The sequence below is a fragment of the Dermacentor albipictus genome, chromosome 3 (assembly GCF_038994185.2).
Source record: "Dermacentor albipictus isolate Rhodes 1998 colony chromosome 3, USDA_Dalb.pri_finalv2, whole genome shotgun sequence".
Lineage (NCBI taxonomy): Eukaryota > Metazoa > Arthropoda > Arachnida > Ixodida > Ixodidae > Dermacentor > Dermacentor albipictus.
This window is the reverse complement of record NC_091823.1, coordinates 18,685,572-18,703,755: the sequence shown is the minus strand read 5'-3', so window position 1 is coordinate 18,703,755 and position 18,184 is coordinate 18,685,572. Positions and strand designations below refer to the sequence as shown.

General features: G+C 43.3%; 1 protein-coding gene across 7 annotated transcripts in view; it reads left to right on the top strand.

Annotated features, from left to right (window-relative positions):
- The window catches only part of LOC135896952 (pericentriolar material 1 protein-like), a 115,490-nt gene that overhangs the window by 40,783 nt on the left and 56,523 nt on the right, over positions 1 to 18,184 (top strand). For all 7 annotated transcript variants that reach the window (XM_070535176.1, XM_070535174.1, XM_070535177.1 and 4 more), the window contains 3 exons: positions 7,627 to 7,801; positions 16,076 to 16,219; positions 17,160 to 17,306. In XM_070535176.1, coding sequence (XP_070391277.1) covers positions 7,627 to 7,801; positions 16,076 to 16,219; positions 17,160 to 17,306 — 466 coding nt within the window. The remainder of the gene's footprint in view (positions 1 to 7,626; positions 7,802 to 16,075; positions 16,220 to 17,159; positions 17,307 to 18,184) is intronic.

The following is an 18,184-nucleotide window of genomic DNA, read 5'->3' as shown; positions in this document are numbered from 1 at the left end:
TGCACTGTGCAATTTCTGTTCTACCACAAAACTAGTGTGGAAAGTTTGTCTAAACATAAAGACAGAATGACTGAAAAGAGCCTAAACGTTGAAACTGTGACATCAGGTACCCTCCTCACCATGCATGGCATGAACTCTATAAAAAAGCTTTATCCATGTCCAGACTTCCATTTCACTTTCAAGTGCAATGGAAATGTAGAATTTCTCTGATTTGTTGCAGTATTGTTATACATATGAGCAAATATTAAATAAGTAGCATGATAAGACGCCCCAAATTTAAAAACTGCCAGGCAGATATCCCAATAAAAAATAAATAGTCTTTAATTGTAGCATGCAGCAGTCAGTTAATTAGAGAAATTATGCATAATTTTAAGCACAATTTATTAATACAATGATAAACCTTCAACTAAGTCAACTGAAATTCAATGTGGTTAAATAAATATGTCATGTTTTGTTGGGCATTGTTACCAGAGTTACGAATTTTGAACATTCATACACCTTATGAAGTCTATTGTAAATTGGGTGCTGTAAAATTTCAATACAAAAAGTTTACAGATCTATTTGTAGAGGGGTTTAGAGAAGAGCAAATTGACACACCAACCAGTCACTTTAAGTTTATTACATAGATTAACAGAATTAAAGGTTGATCTGTGAAAGGAAAGTTGTCAAACTATTTAAAGTTTCCACCAAGTTTATTTAGTAGTCCATGTGAGTATCCCTTGTAGCTCTTTGTTACAGTCAGCTGAATGAACATTTTCTTTTTCTTTTGTTGTTTAGGGGAGTTTAGCAAAGCTCCTGTCTTTGCAGGGCGGTGTATACTTTGTTTCGCTTCATACAGTCAACTTCCCTAATGCTTTCCTGACGGGACCGACGAAAATAATCGAATTATACGGTAGGTTGAATTAAACAAGACGCAGAAAAAACACCACAACATACCACTGATTCATTTGGCTGTATTTTCTCGATTCTAATGTGTCCCTGAATCAAACACACGTTCACTTTATATGTGTCCAAAGTAGAAAATGAACATAGGAATGCCATTACAGCATCTAAGCAAAATGGAAATTTTATATGCACGCAGTTTCTTAGCAAAAAAAAAAAAATGGGCAAGGGTCTAGTATGTTTTGCGCAACAATGACCGCGCAACAACATTCCTTAAGTCTGTTTCGCCGCAATACGTTTTTGCCATGCGGTAAAGAATATTGCCGCGCCAGTACTCCATGAAGAAGAGGACAACGCGAGTAGCCATTAGCGTTTTGTCAAGGCACAGTGAAGAAGAAGTCACAGTTGCACTCGGTATTAAAAAGGCGACCTGCCGCTGTGCCTCCTGAATAGCGCTCTACGACCCCTGTTTCTGACATTGTGACAGTATGATTGCCATGAACATGGTTTGGTATCGTTTCTGATGGCACTGCACAGGCAATTTTCCGCCCAATTTTCCTGCAGTAAGAAAAAAAAAGGAAAAGGGTGCATATTAGAATCAAGTAAATACCGTAATCACAAAGCAGACATCGTGAGTTACGGTTATTGCTTGAAAATCTTTATAAGGCAGGCTAGAAATAGGTGTTTTCAAAAGGAGATGATTGTTCAGTGCATTCACTGTCCTGTAAGCTCCGCCGACACAGATGGTTGCATTAAAGGGGTGGCATTTGGTGTCACCATAGGGGACATGCAGGTGCGTGCTGACTGGTCAAGTTCGAATTATCTGGCGAAGGCCAGTTTTAAGATTCAAGTTATGAAAGTTCGGGCCCATAGAAATACACTGGCACCAGCCAGGACCTTCGGCCAGGGTCAAATTAAATGAAAAATTGGAGTTAACCAGTGTCGAATTAACAAAAGTCTACTGTAGTTAAATAAAAACTAACAAATTCTTATAAGTCGAAACACTGTTTTAAGCTGTACATTACCCAACCTGTTGGAATGATGATGCTACAAATGAATTAAGTATGTTCAAACCTTGATATAATGAACACAATTATAACCTACTGCCTGATAAAACAAAGTAAACCTATAGCGTTTCTCACCAATATCAGCATGTAATGAATATATGCTCATAACATGTATGGGATACATATAGTCGGATACAACTTAAGAAAAAAGGGGAGGCCCCGCCCAGACGACCGAAGCGCGACAGCCGATTGCCTCCGCGACTAAAATAGTCCCGCTAAAGAAATCGTGCTTCTGAAACGCGCAATGCTCGGTATAAACAAAGACTTTAGTATTTTGATGACTGGTTTAGTAGAGCTCTCATGTGCTACAGCACATGCCGGATCACGACAAAAAAATAACCCCGTGCCTTCCACAATGCTTCCTGTCGTCTGCTCTTTCGCTTCATTGCAAGTGACAAAAGTAGAAAGAACAGCTCTGCATGGATTTTGCGTTTGTTTACATGTACACGGCACATTTACTACTCTTTTTCCTAGCTTAAAGTGAATCAGTTGCTATTGGACAAGTACTTATATAAAACAATGCATTTATCGCAACCATTACAAACCTGGGGCGTGAATACTCGAGGCAGGAAAGGTACGAAAATGCTTCATTTATCGTAATAAATAAACACTAATGGTGTTAAATAGCATAAAATTTATATTTTTTTGTTTTTGTGTTTCACAAATTTTTTACCTTGTTTTTTTTTTTCTCTTTTTTTTGCGAGCCTGAAATCTCGCCAGTTCGCGCAAGGCATTCCGTGCGAACTTTCCGACATGGAGCCCAACGAGGTGACATCGGAATGCGATTCTTTGTTGCCAAACGAGCCTTGTGTAGCCTCGATGTCCACACCACCAAAGAACCTCGACAAGAACAAGAGTGGCCACATTCTGAACAGCGATTCACGCAATATGATCCTCCATTGCTACACGTATTGGCGTAACAGGGAGCCTGAAGACAGCGTGGAGGCCACGACCAAGTTTGTCGCCGAGATGCTCGGTGTCAGCGAAAGCACCGTGTACAAGGTGAGGAGGGAGGACAAAGCATCGCATATTTCGGGTGGCAAACTGTCGACGCCCTCGCGAAAGCGCCCACGAAATGCGGAGCAAAGAAGACGCAGCACGAAGTACGACAGCTTCACGTTGTGCGCGCTGAGGTCATGTGTGCACGATTTCTTTCGCCGCAACGAGATACCGACAGTCGAGAAGATAAAGAACGAGTTCGCGAAGCGTATGAATCTCTCATCACTGAAGTGGTGTACTGTGCGTCGTCTGCTTGTCGAGATCGGATTCAAGCACGAGAAGAGGAGCCGCAATTCGCTGCTTATCGACCGCGATGACATAGCTGAATGGCGGAATCGCTACCTTCGTGACGTGGAACGCTACCGGGCGGAAGGCCGAAAGATCTTTTTCCTGGACGAGACATGGGTGACGGCGGGACACACTCGGTCGATCGTGTGGACAGACACCGTGGTGCAGAAGCGCGGACGCCTATATGCGCGAGCAAATGGTCTGTCGACGGGTTTGAAACAACCTTCTGGGAAAGGCCAGCGCCTGATTGTGACGCACATCGGCAGCGAGGATGGCTTCGTCGACGGGTGCTTAAATATATTCCGAGGCCAAAAAACGGGCGACTACCACGAAGAAATGGACGGCAATCGCTTCGAGGGATGGTTCAACAACGTTCTGCAGAAGTTGCCTGCTGGTAGCGTCATTGTTTTGGACAATGCACCTTATCATTCCCGGCGAGAAGAGAAATTACCGACGACAGCTTGGAAGAAGGAAAAAATACAGGAGTGGCTCAAAAGCAAAAACATCACCTACAGCGAAAGGATGGTTAAAAAGCAGCTGCTTGAGTTGGTAGCATCTGTAAAGCCACGCTTTCTGAGCTACATCGTAGACAATGCAGCTGCAAGGGCCGGTTGCATTGTACTCAGGCTCCCACCATACCACTGCGAATTTAATCCCATTGAGCTTGTGTGGGCAAAGGTGAAAAATGGCATCGCTGCGGACAACAGAGATTTCAAGCTGTCTACGGTCGAAGACGTCTTGAGGGAAAAAATAAAGCGTGTAACGGCGGAAGACTGGAAGAAGAACATTCACCACGTGATGGATCTGGAGGCAAAGTTCAGGCTTGATACATCTGGGAGTGACCATATTCAACCCATCATCATCCAGCTGGGTGAAGATGACAGTGAAGAAAGCGACTCCGACTGCGAGCTGTCCGGCATTGAGCCACTCAGTGAAGAATAACAGCTTCTTATTAATGAAAGAACAGCCCTTATTAGGGCTACCCAAATTTCGCCGGTGGGTTCGCAGCAGCCAAGCGTTCTCCCGTAACCTCTCAAATAAATAAGCAGTTCATTTGGTGACACATTCCTTTTAACAGAAGCTCAATTCTGAAAAAGCAATGTGCTGCACAGATCGTGCTGAAATGCTGGAAAATCTGAATGCAAATACAATTATTAACCCTGAATAAATATGTGGGGCCCAAAATGCTCGTTCGGGCAGCCATTATCCAGCTTCACAGGAAAAAGCAGTAGTCATCGTGAAATTGACAGCCACTCTTAGCAGCCTGCACTCGAAAGCACATTCATGTGTTTGCATTGTTTATTTTAGTTATCTGGCCCAGGCAAGTAATGCGAAGACAACAATTATCAAGCATCATTAGCTTAGTGCGGCCCCAAATACTCATTCAGGTAGACATTCATAGTAGTACACTCTAAGAAAAGTTTACACCCTTCGGAGTGCCCCTTCTGCCACACAATGATAATTGTTATCTGCCTTGATGCGTTTCCTTTCTTGAAAATGCCGCGCCCGCTACTTTCCTGTCAGGAATGCTATCATGCTGATAACGCGCATGCCGTTCGTTACTGGAAAGTACCGGGCTCGCAGCGTTAAAGAAAGGAAACGCATTAAAGCAGATGACGATTATTGTTGTGTGGCAGAAGGGGCACTCCAAAGGGTGTAAGCTTTTCTTAGAGTGTAGTCGAGGGCACACTTGAAACGCACCATTAGCAGTCTGCACGTCAAAGCGCAGTCATGCTGTCACCACTGTTGGTGAAGCGGCAGCAATCAACGCGAAAATGACAGCCACTGTTGGCAGCTTGCATGAAAAAGCACGTTCATGTGGTGGCATTGTTTAACCTGGTTATCTGACCCAGGCAAGTAATGCGAATAAGACAACAATTACCAAGCATCATTAGCTTAGTGAGGCCCAACATACTCATTCGGGTAACTATTAATAGCAGTAGTCGAGGGCACACTTGGAAGGCACCATTAGCAGTCTGCACGTCAAAGCGCAGTCATGTCGTCGCCACTGTTGGTGAAGTGGCAGCAATCAATACGAAAATGACAGCCACTGTTGGCAGCTTGCATGAAAAAGCCCGTTCATGTGGTGGCATTGTTTAACCTGGTTATCTGACCCAGGCAAGTAATGCGAATAAGACAACAATTACCAAGCATCATTAGCTTAGTGAGGCCCAACATACTCATTCGGGTAACTATTAATAGCAGTAGTCGAGGGCACACTTGAATGGCACTGTTTGCAGTCTGCACATCAAATCACAGTCATGCCACAGCCATTGTTGTATTTGTTTATCTGACCGGGCAAGTAACACCAATGTAAGCACAATTATTCACCCTGAATAGCTCTGCTAGCATTGTTAGTACTGAAATATGCTGAGTGAAGTTGAATGTGTTTTATTGAGGCAATTATTTAATTCACAAGCCATCGGCATACTGATGGACAGCCAGGTTCAGACAATGACATTTGTGAAGTAATGAATGGTGAAAGTTGCAAAAGCTCTCAGTGCACTGCTTCGCTGGGCTCCATTCACAGAAAAATGCCTTTGCAACGACGAAAGCGTCACACAGGAAATGATTCCCCACTGCACAATGTTATTCGTGTTGAAAACTTTTACCATCATATGTGATGGGCAGCGAAACCGTCTGTTTACTAAGACTGAATGCATGAAAATGCAACAGCATAGAACGATGTTGCTTTGCAATATGCAGCCTTTCATGTGCACTTCTGGCGAGCTGCCACATGTACTGATGCATAAACATGAACAAAGGTAAGAGGCAAAGTTGCTGTGCAACCCACATGACGCTTTTACGAAAATGTATCTCTAAAGCTTTGTTTTCATAGGCGATCAAAATTTGTTTTGAGCAAGTTGGTTAATTACATTGAAGCAACAACACAAGAAGGAAGGACAGAAAACACAGCAAGTAGGCTGATTGAGAAGACGAGGTAGACCAGTGAGAAAGGTTTTAATGAGATGGAAGAGGCCAGCCCTGCAGTGTACAGGAGTTAGTGCTTTGAATGAGATTCGTTAATGAAAATGTGTAAAGACGTTGCTGAAAGAAAACTAGCAAAAACAAATGCTAATATAAAATAAAAGGACAGAAATAAGAGTATGCGCAAACATGCATGGAATCAGGCACACAAACGCGAAAACTAAGAAAAACTCAAATATAAAGAAATGTGCGAAATAAAAAAAAATCACAAACGCAAGAAAACATACACACATTTACAAACAGACCTGGGTAGAGGTATTATAGGAGCGGGTTCACAAGCTGCTGTGCCTACCTTCTCGTATGTTTTTTTTTTTTTTTTTCAACCGTTCTCTTAACACTGTCTTGGGAATTTTTAATTGCAACATAACACAATAATTGAAAAACAGCGCGAAGCTATGTTGTGGGAAACCATGTCGAGCGCTGGCAACACAACTTATGCATGACTGTGCCACACCACGCATTCTGCAGCTTGCGCGCACGGTGAGCACTGGTGGAAAGCAATCAATCGACGGTGCCACACAACGCACGAGCACGGCCATTAGATGCTCGGCCATCTCACTACTGAAAACGATCGTTCACGCTAAGTTGACGGCGACAAATATTTGCGTTGGAGGCTTCTTTTGCAAATATTTTCTGTTGAGACGCTCGTAGGTTTGTTTCATGCGCGCACGCTTTTCTCATTTCTCCTGAGCATGGTTTTGCTCCATCACTTCACCCCGTCCGACGAGAAACGCAGCGGCACAGTACAGGAACACACCCACCGCTGACAGTAGGCACCAGACTTTGGCAAACTTTTCTCGTCGTAACTTCTCTCGGGAGCGGAAAAAAAAAACAGACATGGAACAAACAAGCAGGATATGTGTTTGCAGCGGTCGCCGTGGGATCCTGTTTTCAGGCAAGGCGTAGTGCAGCGTCAGCGATGCTCGCTTCAATGTTTCTTCGCCGGATCATGGCTTGGAATAAACGCACGCGGCACAAATGAGGCGTCGTAAACTCGCAGTAATATTTCCGGCATGATAGACAATCACAAACAGTTTGGGAATTCACTGTGACGAGGCGTCGACGCGCACAGCTGACGCGACTTCGCCCAGTTCGAAGCCCGGGCGGCCATCTTCTCCGACGGCGGGGTCACCGGCCGTCTGGCGCATGACGTCAGTCCAGAGTGCGCGCCCATTGGTGGCTGTTCGTGTACATCCGCGTCGGAGGAGTAAACGCCCCCTTTTTTCTAAAGTTGTATCCGACTATAGGTTATAACGAGGTTTGACTGTTTGTAGTGGAAAGAAGCGTTGCTTCCTATCACTGAATAGGTTCAGAACATGAGACGAGCTGCACCTTCTGCAAACGATCAGAGAATTGAATGCAGTCAGAGCTTCTTTACATGGCCTGTTCCTGTTTTACCCAGGAGAACTCGTCCTCCAACCTTGAGTCAAAGGGATTAAGTCGAGACAAGGCTATCCTCGAGGAGCTGTTGCAGCAAGAGCGAAGTAAGCAGCTCCTTTCCTACTCCCACAATGAGGATGTGCGAAGTCCCAGCTCGTGTTCTGCTAGCTCTGAACCCATGGAGGGATTGCCATTTGGTACGTCCTTCACTTTATTTGAACTTGTATTTCTGTGTTTTGTGGCCCAAAATTAAATAGAACATAGTTTTTAAAAAGAGGAGGAGAAAAGATGGCTGTATGGCAGGCCTAGCCTTGCCTCGGCTGCTAGTAGTTGCTCCATCCTGGTACTGTCTTTTGAGTGTAACTGCTTGATCAAGCCATGGTTGTGCATCGTAACTTGAGAAGTGTAAGAAGTGAATAGAAATTGAGTCACCTGGGGAGGGCACACATCAAAAGCCTTCACATTGTTAAGTCCACTATGTGCCCATCAACCCACCTTCTGCGCCATCCATTAACCTCAAATAATGATGGCGAGCACAACCATTCAAACACAGCATCAAATCAACACATTGCACAATACCTACTAGTTTGTGTGTCTTTGAAGTGTGAAGTTTGAAGTTTATTACAATTTTGACAATACAAGATTGTCATGGCGCCGGAGCAAAAGGCGAGACTATACACGCCTGACTAGGCCCCTGGCGCCACGAGCACAGCAGACAACAGTGCAAAAAAATATATACCTATATACACATAATACACACATATACATACTTATATATACGAATGATTCAATTATACATACAAGAAATCAATGCAACACAATAAGTATAAATAATGAAAATGAAGAAATAAAGTGCGTACAGAAAGATACAGGAAGGCTAAAAGCCAAATGGGAACAAAAAGTCTTGCAACGCATGAAATTGCATATCAGTCGAAAAACAGAAAATAAATTACAAAAAACAGGTGTCAATCGTTGGAAAAATACAGTTTTGATTTCTTTCTGAATATTGAAATGGTTGCTCTTCAATAGCAAAAAAAAAATTGCATTCCATTTGCTTCTAGGGCTCATGGTGCATCATAGTGCCGGCACCACTTCAGCTATGTTATAAAACGGTTATGAAAAAAATTTGGGACTCTTTCATTCATTCCATAATTGCAACATGCAAGCTTTTTGCATTTTTCTCTTAGTGGAACACAACCACATCAGTTAAGAAGATATTTGTGTCAAGCTCAGTGACAGGTTTCTTTGATGGTGAATAAATGCGGAGCAGTGTTTATACATTTAAAGTTACAATATGCAATCTTTAATAAAGAGAAAATCAGACATCCACCCATTCGTAGCAATTGCTACAAAGGAAACCCATACGGGTTCCTCAAAAGAAAAGCCTCAGAGTTGAAGAAAAATTCGTCCTGGTCCGGAACTCGAACCCGAGACCACCACCTTTCCGGGGCAGCCGCTCTACCATCTGAGCTAACCAGGCGGCTAGCAGATGGTAGTCGAATTTGTCGACAGCACGAAAAAGACAAGTGTTTGATGTAGTAGTTCTGCGGAAACCCGCAAGGTGGAGAGAAGTAATTAATAAAGGGAAAATCAGACATCCACCCATTCGTAGCAGTTGCTTTTGATTTTGATTTTGAATAGCAATTGATTTTCCCTTTATTAATTACTTCTCTCCAACTTGCGAGTTTCCGTAAAACTACTATGTCAAACACTTGGCTTTGCTTCGCACTTGCCTTTGCTTCGCACAAATTCATCCTACAAAAATCACTGCCATCTCCTAGCCTCCTGGTTAGCTCAGATGGTAGAGCAGCTGCCCCGGAAAGGTGGTAGGTCCCGGGTTTGAGTCCCGAACTAGGACGAATTTTTCTTCAACTCTGAGGCTTTTCTTTTGAGGAAACCGTATGGTTTTCCTTTGGAGCAATTGCTACGAATGGGTAGATGTCTGATTTTCCCTTTATTAATTACTTCTCTCCACCTTGCGGGTTTCCGCAGAACTACTACGTCAATTTGCAATCTTGTGTCTATGATGTTTTCTGTTCCATAAAGTCTTTGTTGAACACACTTGTAAGAAGTAAGTGGAAAGTCCTTTATGTAATGGTCCACCTTGTAAAGGCATGTGCAAAGTTAAAGCAGTAAGCTTGAATGTGGTCCTTTCTCAAGAAGCTTTGCCTTATCAGCAGGCATGAAAAATGGCTATTCACAGTTCACATTTATTCACATTTATGGCAAGAGTTGTATATCTGGTTTATGCATCTATTTCCCTAAGTAGAAGTAACATTTATCTAGTGCCTACTGCTTAGTACTTGGTTGCAAAGGCTTTCCAGTGAAGTAATCTTGTTATGTCTAAGTAAAAAAAAAATGTTTTGGAGCACAAGTGCTTATTTCTCTAAAGCCACTTTGATTGCCTTGTCTTAAATGCATTCGTAGAACTACATTTTCTAAGGATATTCACTTTGACATGCTGCATCATCTTGTGCCACACTTAATTGGCTGTGGTCAGTATTGTGGCAACAAATTAAACACTTATTACAGTACAGTTTAAGCCCGACAATGTGGAATCTCATTGATACTATTCTACGTAATAAGTAATATGCTTTTCAGGATAACTTGTTTTCCCTCTTTTCCCGGCTTTCTATAAGAGCAGTGTATTTTCATACAGTTATTGTGATCCCGTTTTCACATGAAATTAGATAATGCAACTGCAGAAGTGGTCTTTTACTGGTATCTCTAAAACTTGTAGCTTTAAATTCCAGTATACTAACCCAAATAACATCCCGATGACCCATGAACAACATGTTAAAGGGACATTAAAGGCAAATAATAGGTTAAGCTAAAATGATAAACCTGTGCTGGAGGATCAGGTCTATCTAAGGTGTCAATACGTTTAAGCCTCGATACAACCAAGTAGGCAAAATCGGCAGTTTGCTTTGTTATATCGAAATTTCGTGGCATTGAAATTTGACCTTTTATGCAAATAAGTACAGCCGCCGATCGATTTTTCTTATTTGGAATAGGGCTGCAGAATTTTTGGAATTAACGGCAGTCAAACAAAGCAACTTTGAATGATAAAACAATTCATTTTGATGAATTTGGGAGTCGCCGACGAATGATACAATTTTATGCCACGTTGACAATATCTTCACGGCGGTACAAATTAAGCGAAGCCAACCACGATTTCATGTGCCCTCCGCCCCTGAAGTTTATAGCATTGCCCGAACTGGAACAACACTATCATGAATAGCGCCGGCACCGAGGGATCCAATGCTTCGTCTGTCTCTCTGTCTCGCGCTTCAACAGGTCACTGAAACTCGAGATTACACAACCACCAATAACAAACTCATAGGGAGACAGCTTACATAATGCCACACCGTCCCGGCATGCCCACTCTTTGCACACGCAGCAGATTATCTCTAAATCAGGCTAAATCAGGGTGCACGGCTACGTATACACTCAGCCGCGCTTACAGCCATGCGCAGACACAGCGGAGACCTGCGCCAACCCGCCCACCCCTTGTGCGCACTTGATCACGTTACCGCAAGCTCGCTGATGCGGCTTCACTTAGGTGGTCGCTCTTGTCGCGCTGCCCTCAATTTGAGAGGTGCATTTGCAGGCAGCCACTTGTAATTCAATCATTTGATCATCTGCATCCACAGAAGTTTCTATTTATTGTCTTGGCATTCCTTGGCAGCCAAAGCGAAATTTTGTTATATTGAAATCGCATACAGACACTTTGTTATATTGAGGTTCTAAATACACGGTGTTCTATGGACAAGAGGTTATGAAAAGTTAAATAATTCGTTATATAGAGAATTTCGTTATAATGAAGTTCGGTATATCGAGGTGTAACTGTATTATCGCGAACAGAGCCTTAGTAATAGAGAAATTGAGGTAAATGCAGGACACGATCAGAGATTCCCCTGGGACATTCAAGTACTTGCCCAATGACGAAGGCACTCATTTAAATTCTGTCAGTAGTGCTCATCTACTCATTATAAAAACGTTATTGTATTGCATTGTAAGACGAAAGGATATGATACCTGTCCAGTTCTATTTCATGCTTAGAAAAAAGAAATTGACATTACCCTGGACAACGATGCAGGCGGTGAAAAGGTTTCGTTTTTGCTTGACTTTGCCCCGCCAGCACTTTTATGTTTCAATAGTTTCGTTATCGCATAGTGCTGCGCTGGTTTTCTGGCTCGCGAAACTTGCACAAACTGCAAGTCGCAGAGAATTCAATATCCATGTAATGTTGCGGGATGCCCGTATGGTCCACGCTACTTGTTCAAAAGCAGCTGCTGCGGCCAATCCGCCGCTCGTTCTTGACTTGGTTTGTCTGTGGCAGCTCGTTTTCTGCGTTTTGTACAAAATGTCGTAGCACTGTCTGTCCGGCACCATATTACTTACTGGCAGCAGCAAAGGACCGTGATGGCATATGCAGTGTCACCTCTTCCCAGTTAAGTGGCGGGAGATTTGAATTGTGATGAAGTCTTTTCTTGGCACGAAACAAGCTGCGACGTTCCTTCACTGATACCTAAACAGTCCACGTCGACTTATTTATTTGCCTTTTGTGTCCCTTCAATCCACAGCCACAATAAAAAACGCACACGGCATGCCAGCGGCGGTAACGCCCTGCTGTGGCGGTGCAGCCACACCGTCAGTGCGACACTGTACAGCTGAGTGAGGAAATGGCGGCTTTTTATTTTAACTTTCAGAATAACTTATTTATGGACATTGAAAAAAAAGAAAGTTTAGCGCAAACAGGCAAGCTATTTTAATGTTGCTGAATAAAGGTGTGTTGGCAGCTGTTCGTGTGGCGTTGAGTGATACTGCTTCTCCGCACAAAGTTATGCGAAGCAGTATCATTCGACACAGCACAAGCCTTTGCCATTGAATTTATCCCCAATGGGCATATTTTCTCACTTCTGGGAGCTCACATTGGATGATACTATTTTTAAATGATACTTTTTATTTTCCGGTTCGCATGAAGATTGTGCCATTGAGATTCCACTGTACAACAAAGTCCGTAAAATCGCCAATTTGCTTCGTTATATGGAAATTTAATTATACAGTCAACGACCGATAATTCAGACTCCACGGGGAGCATAAATAAGTCTGGACTATTGAATGACTGAAGAAAGAAATGTATAAAAAAAATATCACTATTTATGTTAAAAGGTCCCCATGCACGGAACAAGTGGCCGATGTATTGCTGCACGCACTTCCGCTTACATGCAACCAGGTCCGCCTGTATTTCTGCCAGTTTTGAGTTTCACCGTATGCCGATGCAGGGACTGCAAAGGCTTGAGTCAGATCCACATGTGGAAGGCTCCGGAGCACACGGCACATCGTCATCCGGGTCAGAGTCGCTGTTTGACAGTGGAAGAACTTGCTCAAATATTTCGTCATTGCTTAGTTTGGCACACGACGAAACCGCGCTGTTGCCATATGCAAAGTCTTCAACTCTAATGGAGGCATGAATCGGTACATTGCAGCCCAGCAGGTCATCAATGATGTCTGCATTTGAGCTCGTTGTGGTAGGCGGCAGTTCGGCCTCTTCAATTGCTGAGTCGGGCTCATTCGGACTGTGACTCAAGTCTCATTTGGAGTCGGACTTTGAGGGCACTGTTGGTGCCATTTGACGTGGCCTATCTTTAACTTCACGAGAAAAACTTGTTGAAGCCAACAGAGCGCTGTCTGGAACGCAAACTAAACAAACAAGCACAGCATAGCAGAACGCTGCGCCCAAGGCAAACTCAACAAATGGAATCGCAATAGCGAGCCATGTACGAGGGGGGGGGGGGGAAGGGGGGCAGAAAAGGCGAGCCAGAAAAGGATCTGATGATCGCGGTGTTGATGCGACCTCACAATTCAGGCAAAGCCTCCAAGATCGGCAGTTGCAGTTAAATCTCAGAGGCATAGAGCGGCAATCAAGGTAACGCCTCGGAGATTAAAGTCTAGCATGTAATCTCTGAGGCTATACTTGATGTCTCGTCGAGGTTGCTAGAGGAGATAATGGTGGCAGAGTTGGCATACGCTACAGCCACGGATAGTGTCCAGATAATCGAATGTCGAATTTTTCTTACACGGAAAGTGCTGTAGAGGTCTTCAAATTATTGCGCCATCGGATAAACCAAGTTTGAATATGAAAAAAAAGTCATTTTGTTAAATTTGGGAGTTGACAAAAAGTACGATCTCATGCCACGTCGCCGATATCTTCACATCGATAGTATGAAGCAAAACCAGACATGCTTTTGCACCCACTTCACCCCCGTGACTGATGTGGTCGCTTACAGTGGGACGACGCTATCATGAAAAGTGCCGTTAGCGGGTAGTGAATGCTCCATCCGCCTCTCGCTTCAACGCCTCTCCGGGCATAGGTTGCTGAACTGGAGATATCTGTGCTGCCAGGTTTGTCTTCTTGTAGACAAGGGCTACTTGTGAACGGCATTTTATGGTTCTGCGCACAGGCAAAACAAATCCGGCCCCCACCCCCACCCCCAGTTGGACATATTTTCATATTTTAGTTGAAATTTAGCAACCACTGCACACTGAATATGCACTTTCGCAGGAAGACCATTGTGACATCGGCACACAAGACTCATCGCTGTGCGATTGGGGGGTTTGCGCTGAACACGCTTTATTCATGCTCGCAAAAGCACATGTGCGGACTTGGGGTGGTCGAGAAGTGAACACAACTGGTTTTAACAGGAAGGTTCTAAAACCCGACACAACAGTCCGCCTGGCTCATAGCCCACGTGTGACAATCGTGCATTTGAAAGGCATGTTTTTGATATTGTAGCAAACACACGGCGGGGCACATTCACACGCGATTTGCAGTACAAGTGTACTGTTGGCAACACAGCACATATTCAACAGTCTAGTTTACTTCCACGGTGCGCCCATTTCTACCTTATCTTGAATAAATATGTGCAAAAAGCACTTCAACACGCGCGAGGCACACCTTGTTATGCGTCCCATCGAGTGATGTGGGCTTTTAGAGTTGTGTTGCAATCAGTATATCAAAAGACCATTCTGCAGCACGAGAGACTTCAGACATTCATGTGCAAAAAATAAGTCAATTTTTTTACGTATGACACGACCTTAGAGAAGCAGATTTGTAAATTTACGCCTTTCACCGTGGTCTCGAGAAACTATCCGAGCATGTGGAGGTCTTGATAAGCTTCAGATAGGCACATTTTATATTTCCAGTTATCTTTATATCGAACTATCTTGTGGTGCCTCTTGAGTTCGATATATCCAGAATTAGCTGTATAAACACACTTCGTTGTATTGAGGTTCAAAATACATGGTGTGCTACAGACGAGAAGTTATAAAAAGTTAGATACTTTATTATATTGAGAATTTCGTTATAAAGAAGTCTTTTGTATGGAGGTGTAATTGTATAACACAGTGTGACAGCCTGTCTACTTTTCTTGTCGTTTTCTCCTGTTGTGTGCCACATTTTTACCACTTAAAGAAATGTGTAGGACATAGATCTGTGGCATGTATCATCTTAAGAAAATACTTGCGCGAAAAAGATGTAGACACGCAAAAAAAACTACAACTATGGGCACTGGCTCGCAACTCTGTTTGTCGTTTCTTTGCTTGTCCACGTCTTTTTTGCGCTGGTTTTTTGTTAAGATGGAACCACAGCAACTCGCCCATTTCTAAGTTTTGATGCTGTGACATGCAGTTGTGTTTCCATCTTGATGTGTCAGTCACTGACAGAATGCTGCTAATTTTAGTGGTTGGTCTCTGCATCACGTTGAAAACCTGGTGAATGAAGTCAGGTGGCAAATACAATACAAATTGCTCAATTGCCTAGCCGTGGCAAGTCCGTTATGCAGTGAGCATAGGATGAATGCTCAGTCATCTGAAAGAAGCTCCAGCCCAAAATAAAGAACACCCACCAATGTGACTCAGTGGCTGTGGCATTCAGCTGTTAAGTGTGAGGTTGTGGGTTCGATTCCTCTCCATCACTTTAAATGGGTCGAAATGCTTAAATGCTTGGGTATTTCAATTTAGGTGCATGTTAAAGAAACCCAGGTTAATCCAGAGCCATTCACTACACTGTCCTTCGTAACTCAATGTGCATCTTCAAGACATTAAACTGCACAATGTAGGTTATACTTTAAAAAAGAAAAAGGAGAACCTTGTGTTGCCTTTGGATGTAATGAAATGCAGCTCCATTCAACAGCCTTTTGTGCTAGAAGTTGTGTTGAGCAGAAAGCAGTGGCATACTCTGTAATAGTGTTTTGTGGTTAGTTATGGGCCATTAGCAGGCATGTTGAAAACAAAGTGTGCTCCTGGGTTGTGACAGCATTAAAGGAAATTCAAAGTGTCAGCTGGCACAGTTATTGTAGTTCTTGCCACAGGATTCTTCCCACCTGTCCTCAGTAGGATTTAGTTTGCAGCGCATACTAAGACCAATCTCTTGAGCCCGTGCGACCTGCCTTACTGCTGTGCTTCAGGGCCAGGAAGCGTCATGGCTGGAGGAAACACAACAATCGCTGCCACTTGGGGTGGCTCTAGTACACAGGAGAACTTGGAAGACGATGAGGAGGATGACGAGGACCGGCAGGAAGGCAGTGTTGGCGCAGGACATGACTCTGAAGGTAAACATTTCCCCCCTAAATTGTATGACGGAGGGTTCGCCAATGTATGTTTTTTGTAAACAATCTGTGTTTTTCAACATTGTTTTTCATGTTCTCTTGTTTTTGACCGAGTTCTGTCGTACTAGCCATGTAAGGTATGAATTTTTGCCAACTTGGATACTTCACAGTCATTGTGTTGGCAGATAAAACTCACTGCATGTTTGCTTGCCTGGTTTGTTTTTAAAAAACAACTGTTGTGTGCAATAACAACTGTCCTATGGATATCTCAGCATTGAAGTGAGCTGCTACAGTGAGGTGGTCTGATTTTGCCACCTTGCAAAACTGTAGCCAATTAAACTATGTCAACAACAATGCGAAATGTATTATTGAACAGTACAGAAAACACAGTCTTGTTGCAAACTATGAGCAAATAGCAGTGGTAAGCTCAAAATCTTCCTTTACAGTTGTTAAAATAAAAAAGTTGTCACACTCTGTAGTAACTATCTGGTAAAAGCTCTACGGTAAAGCTGCAGTAAAATGAACTGTATTATGTCACCGTACTTACTAGTACAGTGGACTCTCTTAAAGCGGAACCTCAAGGGACCAGGGGAATTGGTTTCATTTATCAGGAGTTCCATTTACTGAGAGACATTGCAGAGAGCATTGCATGAATACAAAACCAACCAACCATGAGGATGGCGTTCTGTTTAAGCAGCAGTTTCGTTTAAGAGCTTTCTATTTACCGAGATTCCACTGTATATTGGTTTTGTCACTTTATGTACTGCTCAAAACTTTTTATACCTTCTTCGGTTCTTTTGGAGTGAACTGCACATCTTCCAATACTGCAGCGTGATCAGAGTGGTAACTCCATTTGTTTGACTTTTGTTGCTACCTCACTTTTCTTTCTTTTTTACGAATGTTTTCCCATGTCCACTTTCCTCTTCTCTTTTTTGCCATTAAGGAAGCCGGAGTGACGTTGAAAACGACAACGGGCGCTCTATGCCATCATCTCTTGCTGGGAAAGAACAGCATCACACAGCTGCAGAGCCAGTTGCTCCGCCTACGGGGCGCACAGACAATCGACTGACCAACACGCATCCGTCCAGAGGTGAGGCAGAAGGACATCATTTTGGCAGCTCCGTTTTTCACACCTGTGGTGTCTGACACCTGAGATGTCTTGCACCGCAGGTACTACTGTCTACGTACATCAGCATACAAAAAGAACTAAATTTGCTTACACTGCATCTGTATGGTTCTATAAGCAGCATCGAACACTCAGAAGTGGCAGTCATGAACCTGAGAGATGTAGTGCATTTAGGATATGGCTTGATGATTTAAATAAATGAAAGAAGCATTTCAGCCATTGAGATGTGTGGCCACCATAATGTGAAAGGTTATGCTAGCACGAGTTACTATCTATATAATTATTTGTGCATCTTAGCGCTGGAAATTTGAAATTCGAGTGAAGCTTTTGTGAGCTAAGCTAACATTTTCCAAGCGAGGTTAAACATGCATGTCATTGGCACCAAAAGTTAGCAGGGCATGGCTTTCCTGAAGAAGAGGAATTTTCATGAAGTTTGGCCATGCATCTTGTCAATAGGTAGATCAGTATGCATGCTGGACGTTCTACTATAGTGGCCACAACTCTGAATCCCAGGCTGCTTCCTCAGGTTTCATGGCAATTAAGTGTTTTCGTAGATCCTGACCTCATGAATTCTTGATGCTGGTATAGTAAAACCTCGTTAATTCGACTCTCATTAACTTAAAAAATCGAATAATTCAGGCTCTTTCTCTGGTCCCAGCAGGCATATCCATTATTTAATGCAGCCAGACTCTCGTTAATACAAACGTATTTGGCTGCACTTCAGTGAATTCGAACAACTCCCAGAGCTCGGCGAGCCTAAAGCCCCTCCATAAACATTTTAGCCAGCCTACCCTCCTCCTCCACGCTTCTCCCTCGTTCACCCCCTCAGCTTCCGGCATCAA